This window comes from Raphanus sativus, unplaced genomic scaffold, assembly GCF_000801105.2.
Source record: "Raphanus sativus cultivar WK10039 unplaced genomic scaffold, ASM80110v3 Scaffold3363, whole genome shotgun sequence".
Taxonomy (NCBI): domain Eukaryota; kingdom Viridiplantae; phylum Streptophyta; class Magnoliopsida; order Brassicales; family Brassicaceae; genus Raphanus; species Raphanus sativus.
In genome coordinates, this window is record NW_026618669.1 from 1 (window position 1) to 10,362 (window position 10,362).

The 10,362-nt window shown below is 38.3% G+C and overlaps 2 protein-coding genes across 10 annotated transcripts; both read right to left on the bottom strand.

Moving 5' to 3' along the window:
- Positions 1-4,338: 4,338 nt before the first annotated feature.
- LOC130494467 (extensin-2-like) lies at positions 4,339-6,330 on the bottom strand. 9 transcript variants are annotated; one of them, XM_057001212.1, is made up of 4 exons: positions 5,641-6,321; positions 5,214-5,562; positions 4,861-5,015; positions 4,339-4,470 (listed from the first exon to the last, which is right to left on the bottom strand). In XM_057001212.1, exons 1-4 carry the CDS (start codon positions 6,319-6,321, stop codon positions 4,339-4,341), a joined length of 1,317 nt encoding a protein of 438 aa, XP_056857192.1. The 9 variants fall into 9 exon arrangements, with proteins under 9 accessions (XP_056857192.1, XP_056857189.1, XP_056857191.1 ...); XM_057001209.1 differs by having other exon boundaries at positions 4,339-5,400; positions 5,767-6,110; positions 6,186-6,330; XM_057001211.1 differs by lacking the exon at positions 4,861-5,015 and having other exon boundaries at positions 4,339-4,626; positions 5,173-6,164; positions 6,225-6,321.
- Positions 6,331-7,403: 1,073 nt separating this feature from the next.
- On the bottom strand, positions 7,404-10,073 carry LOC108833097 (uncharacterized). The gene is made up of 2 exons (XM_057001214.1): positions 9,745-10,073; positions 7,404-7,467 (listed from the first exon to the last, which is right to left on the bottom strand). Exons 1-2 carry the CDS (start codon positions 10,071-10,073, stop codon positions 7,404-7,406), a joined length of 393 nt encoding a protein of 130 aa, XP_056857194.1.
- Positions 10,074-10,362: the final 289 nt, after the last annotated feature.

Here is a 10,362-nt window from a genome sequence, read left to right on the forward strand (position 1 = left end):
TTTTTTGGTTATTTAGGATGATGTTGATGTCGTATCTGTGTAGACGATAGCAGATGTGTGTTGTATTCTAAATAAGGTGTATTTAATTCCATTTTTGCAGTGTCCCTAATATCTTGGTTCTTGTATGGTTTAAAACAGAAGAATAAATATACCTTTCTAAAGCTATAATTAGTATAATATAAAAAATAAATAGGCAGGTTTCAATATTTTTAGGAAATATGGTTTGTTTTTAAAAAATATCGTCTGTTTGATTTAGAGTTATTAGTATAGTATTTAACTTCATAAAATATATTTAAACAAATACCTAAAACAATGGAAGAAATATTTGTTAGAACCTAACATTATTGATTATTAATAAAATTGTCCTATTAAGATTTTTCTATAGTAGATAAAATTATTGACTATCTATCTATCTATGATAATAAAGTTGAAGTATCTGCCTTTCTAGGCGTCCACGTCGATCTGTAGGGTGGGGGGAATGACGACACGTGTCGACATGGTAGTGGTTGGTGGATTTCACGTGTTATCGTTAACTCACGCGCGTTGTTTTTTTTTCTCTTTTCTTTATGAGAAAAAGCGACACGTCAGCACCTCACACATGCGATGTAGACTTCATTTACGAATTATGTCTTTTGGGCCTTGATAATTGGACTCTTTTTATTTATGCATAACTTATGGTTATTTTTGTTGGGCTTAGACAACATTGGCCCATTGCAATTGGCCTCTTCTTCCATGCCGCAGATCCCCTAATACCATCTTTATCGTCGTAACACACAAACTGAGTAACATAATCAAGATTTATGTTTAATCCATAAACTCAGCATTTAATCTCAGTAAATTCTTCCCCACTACTTCTCATTTCACCAGAACCTTGATCTCTTCGGATTCTTCAGGATTTGGATCCCATAAATAGGCGTTCCTGACTTCATGATTATCACAGAATCATTCTTTTTTTTGCACTCAGAACTCAGACACAGACCAGCAAAAACGATGGATGCTCCCCAGATCTCCCTTTCCGAGTTGAGGCCAGGACGTTGCGCGCGGATCGTTGTGACGCGCATGCTCCGATTTTGTGTCGATATGCTTCTCTTGGATGATCGGGTGAGTTTAGTTTTTTTTTTCCTCTTATTTTTTTTGCCTTGGATTCTAGCTTCTGATTACAAAGATCCTTATTTTGCAGCCTTTTCTCATCCAAAAATATGTTTCTGTCCATTGGATGAACACATTCCTAGAACTTCTTCGTGAAGGAGCTATGTATGAGCTAAGTGGATTTGATGTGACTAGAAGCATCAATCATTTCAAGCTTTGTGATTCTGTTGTTTCTATCCGGCTGAACGAGTTTACAAAGATGGTTGAAGTGGCAGCAGTTGCTAATCTGATCTCTGATCTCTACTGAGATGTTCAGGTTCCGATCTCTTGAGGAACTCATGGCGTTAGCTAGCACTAACGTTCAGCTTCCAAGTATGTCTTCATATTTCTTTGTCCATTAGAAGTTAAATGTATGTATTCACACATCTTATACCTTATTACCCTCTTTGTTACAGACATCATTGGTGAGGTTTCTGATATCAGGACAACATACAATGATCACACTCAGACAACTCAACGAGTGGTGGTTACTATAAGAGTAGATAAGTAATTTCTCTGTCCATATTTGATTCGTTTTTAAGGGATAATAATTTACATTTGTAAGAGGAAATGATTGTGAGCAACTTCTTTCCTTGGCAGCGATGCAACTGTTTTCGTCAGTGTTTTTGATAGTGTAGCTGAGCTACTCAACAAGAGGCTGGAGGCTGTTGTGGTCCAACCTAAAGTGACGGTGGCTACGAGCATCAATCCTAAGTTTATTGGAGGTGAGTAGTTTCATATTATATTCAGGGGATTTCATGGTTCCATGTGTTAATCTTTAAATGATATGCATGTCGATTTTATCTCACCGCTACCTCTAGGACTCATTTATATTTTGATAATGAGGTGACGGCAAGCCAGACTCTATTTGAGCAGTAACTATCTGATTTCTCACTCCTTTACAAATGATCTTTACACATGGGTTTTTCCATTTCTGATAGTAAACCATTTATAGGTTGTCTTCCAAACCCGAGAACGACTCCACAAGTGGGAAGCATGCCTGGACACTGTATGAGCAACCAACCAATTTAGCTGACGTTCTAAAAAGACCAGATATAGATAGGACTATGTTCATGGCATGGATGGTCGCAAATGAGACTTACGAAGAGGCCCGAGAGCTGACCTTTGCTAAATTTCGGAGTAGGTTTACATATCACAGTGATGAAATAATCTGGACACCAAGAAAAAAGGGTACTGCTATAGGAAGGATAACTTACATCCACCCATCTGCTGGTGATCTCTATTACTTGAGGATTTTGGTTAATGTTATACGAGGGCCAACAAGTGCTCTCTATACTGTTGGTGATGTGACGTTCGAAGCGTTTTGGGATGTATGTTACGTTAGAGGGTTACTAGACGATGATAAAGAGTGGCATGAAGCTGTAGATGAGGCATCATATTGGGCAACTGGAAGACAATTATGTCGACTGTTCGTTCTTCTCTTGATATACTGCGAGGTTGGTAACCCTCAAAAGTTGTGGAGCCATGTGTGTAGACATTTGGCTGAGGTAACTAAGAACCATTTAAGTTGATAAGTGGGTCAATTCCACAAGTTTTTAATATTTTCTTGCTATGATGATTTTAGACTCAAAGCTCCCTGCTTTATGTTTTTAAATAATAAATGAAAAACCAAAAAAAAAAGAAATTTAAATTGCCCAAAAAATCATCATGTTCTTACTCTGAATTGGATAATTACCAAATATGCAAACATATTGAAAATTTGATACACATAGAATCTATAATTATTCCTGCTTAAAACATAGTAATTTGATGCGATTATACTAAGTGCAATAATATAATTGCGTTGAAAGCCTTTTTGTTCAAAAAAATAATATAATTACGGTTAAGTCATCCCACACAAATACCTAATGTCGTGTTTAACCTTTTTTTGGTCGTGTTTAACCTATATTTATAAGATATTTAAAATGTCGTGTTTAACCTATATTTACAAGATATTTAAAAACCACAACCATACTAAGGTTTTGACCATATGACTCAAGTTCTCTAGCTGATAAAAACAAAAACATTATTTGGAAATGATAATTGGCAATTTGAAAAGAATACATAACGTAGCTTCTAATTATTATCAACCAAAACCAAAAAACTTCAGCACAAACTCGCTACCATGCAATTGTAGATCACCAAGGTACAGTCTACAGAGCTCTGAAAACAGACTTAATCAATCGATCATATAATTCTCCATGGAAACAGTTAATATTCCTCTACTTAACTGTTCTTCTGCCATACTAATGTCATTATACGTCGTTAATTATAAAACTGTTATCAATGATTTGAGTCCGAATACGTTAAGGCCAAAATAACTGAGGCTATAAGAAGACAGTTTACCGTAGAATACGTTAATTTTTAATTTTCGGGTAAACGTATTCTAGATGTTGTCAGCAAATATAATCAAAAAACGAGTGAAGATATTTAAATATCTTCACTCAAATCTTCATATGAGTGAAGATATTTAAATATCTTCATAATAGCTCATATTATTATCAAGGTTTGCCCTCGAGGACCAAACTAGAGGGCAAACCTTGATAATCAAGGAACAAAGAGATGCCCGAATAAGAGAAGAATCCTTTGAAGAGATACTTGCAAACACTAATGGTCTATGCTGTATTACAGATGCTTCATGGATCTCCTCAACACAGCAAGCAGTAATTGGATGGATTCTTTACAATCAAAATGGGCACATGCATGTAAATGGATGATCAACTATTCAGCATACTAGTTCTGCACTAGAAGCTGAAGCTGAAGCCCTCAGGTGGGTATTCCTAGAACTTAATAGACTATGATATAAAGGAGTAACTTTCTATGGTGATTCATTGAAGCTGTATCATACTCTGCAGAATTTACACAGAAGACAAAGAGATGGAAGTTGGAGTCACTTGAAGATCTCTGTCACCATCAGAGATATTTTACAGCTATGTAAAAGTTTTGAAGGTTATAATTTTGTTAACATCTCTAGAAAAGCAAATGTCAAGGCTGATAACTTAGCTAACTATGCTAGAAAATTTCCCAGAACATGGTTGTATCTTGGAACAATGATGTATGTTAATGTTATAAAAGGATAGCCAAATTTCATTGGTATTATAAAGCCATAAACTAGAAGAAGCAACAACAAAAGAAAATCAAAAAACAATTTCATCAAAAAAAAAAACAAAAGCAATGAATCATGTTGCTTATTAAAGAAACAACTTAAAATTAGTAGTAGGGCGTTTTGTAGACGTATGGTGGTGGTGGAGACTTGTAGTTTATTTTGGGGGAAGGAGAGTAATATGGTGGAGGTGGTGGGGAGTTGTAGACGTATGGTGGTGGTGGAGACTTGTAATCAACCTTCGGCGAAGGAGAATAGTATGGTGGAGGTGGTGGGGAGCTGTATACATATGGCGGTGGTGGAGACTTGTATTCGGGCTTCGGGGAAGGAGAGTAGTATGGTGGAGGTGGTGGTGAGCTGTAGACGTATGGTGGTGGTGGAGACTTGTAGTTTACCTTCGGGAAAGGAGAGTAATATAGTGGAGGTGGTGGGGAGCTGTAGACGTATGGTGGTGGTGGAGACTTGTAGTTTACTTTTGGGGAAGGAGAGTAGTATGGTGGAGGTGGTGGGGAATTGTAGACGTATGGCGGTGGTGGAGACTTGTATTCAACTTTTGGGGATGGAGAGTAGTATGGTGGAGGTGATGGGGAGCTGTAGACGTATGGAGGTGGTGGAGACTTGTAATCTACCTTTGGAAAAGGAGAGTAGTATGGTGGAGGTGGTGGAGAGTTGTAGACATATGGAGGTGGTGGAGACTTGTACTCTACCTTCGGGGAAGGAGAGTAGTATGGTGGAGGTGGTGGGGAGTTGTATACGTATGGCGGTGGTGGAGATTTGTAGTCAACTTTTGGAGAAGGAGAGTAGTATGGTGGAGGTGGTGGGGAGCTGTATACGTATCGCGGTGGTGGAGATTTGTAGTCAACTTTTGGGGAAGGAGAGTAGTATGGTGGAGGTGGTGGGGAGCTGTAGACGTATGGGGGTGGTGGAGACTTGTACTCTACCTTCGGAGAGGGAGAGTAGTATGGTGGAGGTGGTGGGGAGCTGTAGACATATGGTGGTGGTGGAGACTTGTAGTCAACTTTTGGGGAAGGAGAGTAGTATGATGGCGGTGGTGGAGAGCTATATACGTATGGGGGTGGTGGAGACTTGTAGTCAACTTTTGGGGAAGGAGAGTAGTATGGTGGAGGTGGTGGAGAGCTATAGACATATGGTGGTGGTGGAGATTTGTACTCTACCTTCGGAGAAGGTGAGTAGTATGGTGGAGGTGGTGGAGAATTGTAAACGTATGGTGGTGGTGGAGACTTGTAATCTACCTTCGGGGAAGGAGAGTAGTATGGTGGCGGTGGTGGTGAGTTGTATACGTATGGTGGTGGTGGAGACTTGTAGTCTACCTTCGGGGAAGGAGAGTAGTATGCTGGAGGTGGTGGAGAGCTGTAAACATATGGTGGTGGATGAGACTTGTAGTCAACTTTTGGGGAAGGAGAGTAGTAAGGTGGAGGTGGTGGAGAGCTGTAAACATATGGTGGTGGTGGAGATTTGTACTCTTTCTTCGGAGAAGGAGAGTAGTATGGTGGAGGTGGTGGGGAGCTGTAGACGTATGGTGGTGGTGGAGACTTGTAATCAACTTTCGGGGATGGGGAGTAGTATGGTGGAGGTGGGGGAGAGCTGTAAACGTATGGTGGTGGTGGAGACTTGTATTCTACCTTCGGAGAAGGAGAGTAGTATGGTGGCGGTGGTGGAGAGCTGTATACGTATGGCGGTGGTGGAGATTTGTATTCAACTTTTGGAGAAGGAGAGTAGTATGGTGGAGGTGGTGGGGAGCTGTAGACGTATGGAGGTGGTGGAGACTTGTAATCAACTTTCGGGGATGTGGAGTAGTATGACGGAGGTGGCGGGGAATTGTAGGTATATGGTTTTGGATGTGGTGTATATTTAGGGCCTTGTTTTCTATATTGTGGCGGAGGAGATGGTGATGCCGAGTAATAGGGGGAATTCTTTTTGGGTGGATATGGTGATTTGGGTTTGTGGACTGGGGAATATTTCTGTGTTGTTGGGGGAGATTCGTAAGGGTAAGCTGCAGCTACGATGGCAGTAAAGACCACAACATAAACTATGCAATGCCCTAATCCCATTATTTTGGGGGATCTCATTCTAGCCATAGCTGCTGTTTTTAGTTTCTTTTCTTTGTTATGATATAGTTCAATTAGAAGTCCCTTTATATATAGTCAATTTTTGTGTAAAGTTTTATATTATTCCCCCACTTGGGTTCGTGTGTGGCACTTCCTAAACATATAGACGACGTGCTTAAGTTGTTTATTTTAAGATAGTGATTTTTGGGTCATAAGAAATGTTCCAGATTCTTTGCAACTTTCTATAACTTTAAGAAATTTATTTGCTTATTTTTTTATTTAGATTCCAAAATTAGTGAAAACGAAGAAAGCGTTAAACTGGTAGTTATGATTACTTTAGCCCCAACAGAGAAAAAAAAATGATTTTGTTTATGACATTAATGTGGTGAAAGCGAAGATTATTTCATTATTAACAATACCTTTTATCGTAAAATCCAAAAAAAAATTAAAGACTTTTGTGAATGATATGTAACACGAACTATGGATAAAAAACTTGAAGTCATGGGAACATCGTCGGCCGAAACAATACATGTTTGTTTAAATAACATTTTGACGAGTATATATGTTCCATGTCTAGTTGTATTCAGTGTATTGTTTGGATGCTTTTATATCATCAGCATCCATATGGATTCCTCATCTGGCGTTTGTCTACCAGTAACAGATTTAAATAGATCATATATACACATATACGTAAAACGTAAAACGTAAAAGCATGTTGTTTACTTAGAGTAGGTGAACGATTAAAAACAAATTCTTTTTAATTGTTTACATCCTAAGAGAGACAAAATTTTCGTATATCATTCATGTATTTTAGACACAAATTCATATACTATATGTGGACAAATAGATATATCGATATATACAATTTAGCAACGTGGTTTCTTTCATGATCTAGGGTTTATTCTATTATTTGTACTTTATTCTTTTCCGATGAATTTTTTAAATTGTTTTACACTATATAATTTTTTTTTCTTGCAGTCTATAGATGAATGAATAATGCTAGCAGCAAATGGTGGTAAATAGTTTTAGTAATTTGGACCGACCAAAATAAATGCATGCATCATCCCATAAAAACTCATTAGCGCGTCTTTTTGAATTTTCTATCAATTTGTCAATGGGATAACTCCTCTTCTCTTGCCTTCATTCATACTCTCAATATCACTAAACCTAACAATTCCAATACAGCACACTAGAAATCTATAGTTATTCCTAGACATAAAAAGAAAGCTGTAACATACGTTTACCATTCAGTAATTGATTATATTCTAATTTGAACGATGCACCTGAAAATTGTACTATATGTTAATTCATTCTTGTTCTAAAATGATCTTAAGAAAGAATTTGTGCTTCTTTGTCAAAAAAAATTGTGCTTAGATAATTAGGGAAGATCGAAGGTGTAACCTCACATTCCATAAAAGTCTCGAGCTCAGAATCTATTTTAAATACAAAAAAAGAACAAGGAAAATATGTCTATAGTACTTAACAGCGAGTTTACCATAACCAATATCCAGACAAACTACGAAGTATGAAGATTTCAAGAGTTTTTTTTTTGGTAAAAGATTTCAAGAGTTGTTCATCAATTTGACATGGAAAAAACACACGTTATTACCATTTTTTGAAGTTCCGCAAAACTATGATGGAGGATACTTTAACGGGTACACAATACAAACCTGAATTTTATCACCAAGAAAAGAGAAGCACTGCAAAGATCAGAGCTTAAAAAAATCTTTAGTTATTTTTATAATACTATAAACATAAATGGATAATTATTTTACATTGTAACTTTAAGCATTTGACCTAAAATAACCCGCATAACAGGTATTGGATTTTATAAAGATTTTATGTTTTAGCCGACGGTGAAGGTTTTCTTTGCCTCCGTCGGTCCAGTCGTGTCGATCTTTGTTTTGTTAGTTTGTATATTTCTTAGTCTCTGTTCAAAGTTGAGTTGATGGTTTTCTAGATCTAGATCTGCATGTGCTGTTGGTGGGGTAATGTGGTGTCGGTGATGGCTATTTCGGTTTCGATCTTTCAATCTTTCGATCTGTTTGGCCTCTTTCCGGCTTGTGCTTTATCTTTTGGTTCTCACAGTTGATTGGAGGAGTTCTATATCCCTTTGTTGGGTCTAAGACTTATCTGATTTGGTGTGTTCCTCGCTTTTCAGTCTGCATGTGTGTTTAGTTCATTTTCTCTTGTGGGTCCTCCTTGGTTATGAAGGATGTGCTTGTCTTTGATTTCGTTTGTGACGGGTCAGTTTCTTATGCGTATTGGATTCTATCTTCCGGTTCGTCTTCAAAGACATGGAGTTGTGGCTCTTTGCACCTTGGCGTGGAGGTTTGAATGATAAAGCTTGAGTCTTCTTCCTCTGGAGTTATTTATCTGCAATATCTTATTGCTGTCGGAGCAGTAAAAGAGATGCAGAGTCTCCCTAAATAAAATCGTCAGTGGGTGTGCGCTTATTCCTTCCTTCTTTCCTTGGTGGATTCTCATGTTTGAATGTATCTCTGATATGATCTAGTTCTACTGTCAGCTTGTTCTTCGTACTCTGTTTATTATGGTTTACGGTTGTTTCCGGAGATTTTTTTCAATTCTACCGGCTTATGTTTCCAGAGGAAGGTCTTGTTTCCTGCTGGCTTTAGCTTCTAGGGGTTGTGTAACATCCCGAGTTGTGATATGTGAAAAGGCTTAAGAGAATTGATTTGGCTACCTATATCACCAAAGTTGACTTACCTTTTCCGTCACACATACGTTTAGAACTCCAGAGTTAAGCGTGCTTGAGCTGGAGTAGTGGAAGGATGGGTGACCTATCGGGAAGTGATTTGCGATACCGTGTAAGTGAGGCCAAAGCACGGGGAAAGGTCGGGTGGTGATTGCAGGGTCAGTAAACAATGATTTCGAGCCTTGGAAAATTAACGACCGGCCGTCGGATGGGATGGGGCCCACGGGCCGAGAGAGCGGGCGTGGGTGGCCCATTAGCTGTGGGCGGTCGGGGCGTTATAGGTTGGTTCTTGCAACTTGCTAGCCATAGTCATACCTTGTGTATCATGCTTGTGTTATTCAATGAATCGTTTAGTGTTTAAAAAAAGTCTACCTAATAAAAAAAAACATAGACATGAATTATATACAAAATTTAAAATTTATTATGTAAAAATAATCATAGCTTCAATACTATTAAATTTGGAACACGTTCAATTGATATTAGTTGGGTCCAACTTAATAAAACTTTGAAGCTATATATAACTGTATTTATATGGACAAAAAAGAATAACCACCTTTTTAATTTGTATCCATAATAACCACCTCACGCTGTAACTGCATATATTCCAGTAATTATAACCACCTCTTTAATTTGTATCCATAATTATCGGTATCAACTTCTTTCTAATACATTTTTTTTTTGCATCAAAAGGCTATTCTATTACTCAAACTTGAGGTGGTCTGGGTAACCAGACCGGAATAGAACAACCAAAATAGCATAATGATCTATGGAAGGTACGAGCGTTCCTAGCTAAAGAATCAGCTATCGCATTCTCAGTTCTTGGTACGTAGCAGATCTTGAAGTCTGAATAGCATAACTTGATCGTGTGAATCATCTCCAATTCAGTTGAGAAGCTTGGCCATGCTTTTGGTTCTGCCAGCATTGCTATCAGGTCTTTGCAATCAGTGCCAAATCTCTGACAATCCGACTGTTGCAACATTGTTTCCATTGCCCATCTCAAAGCTTCCAGTTCCGAGTGTAGAGCTGACTCCCTCCTCCTCAGGTTTCTCATCCCCATTAGCTGTATCGTCCCCCTGCTGTCTTTCCATATACCCATCCAAGTCCACTAAACGGATCAGTAGAGGTCCATGAACCATCTATCAAGCATATATCACCCAAGCTTATGACTTGAGTCTCTTGAATAACTGGAGTCGTAGTCATATTCTCTCTAGCATTATGCCATGCTTGGCATTCACTCTCGGCATGCCTGACTAGCTCACCTGGATCCCTGTCTATTCCCCTGAATAGTTTATCATTACGGGCCTTCCATATGTACCATATAATCCAAGGGTATGGATCCATGTCAT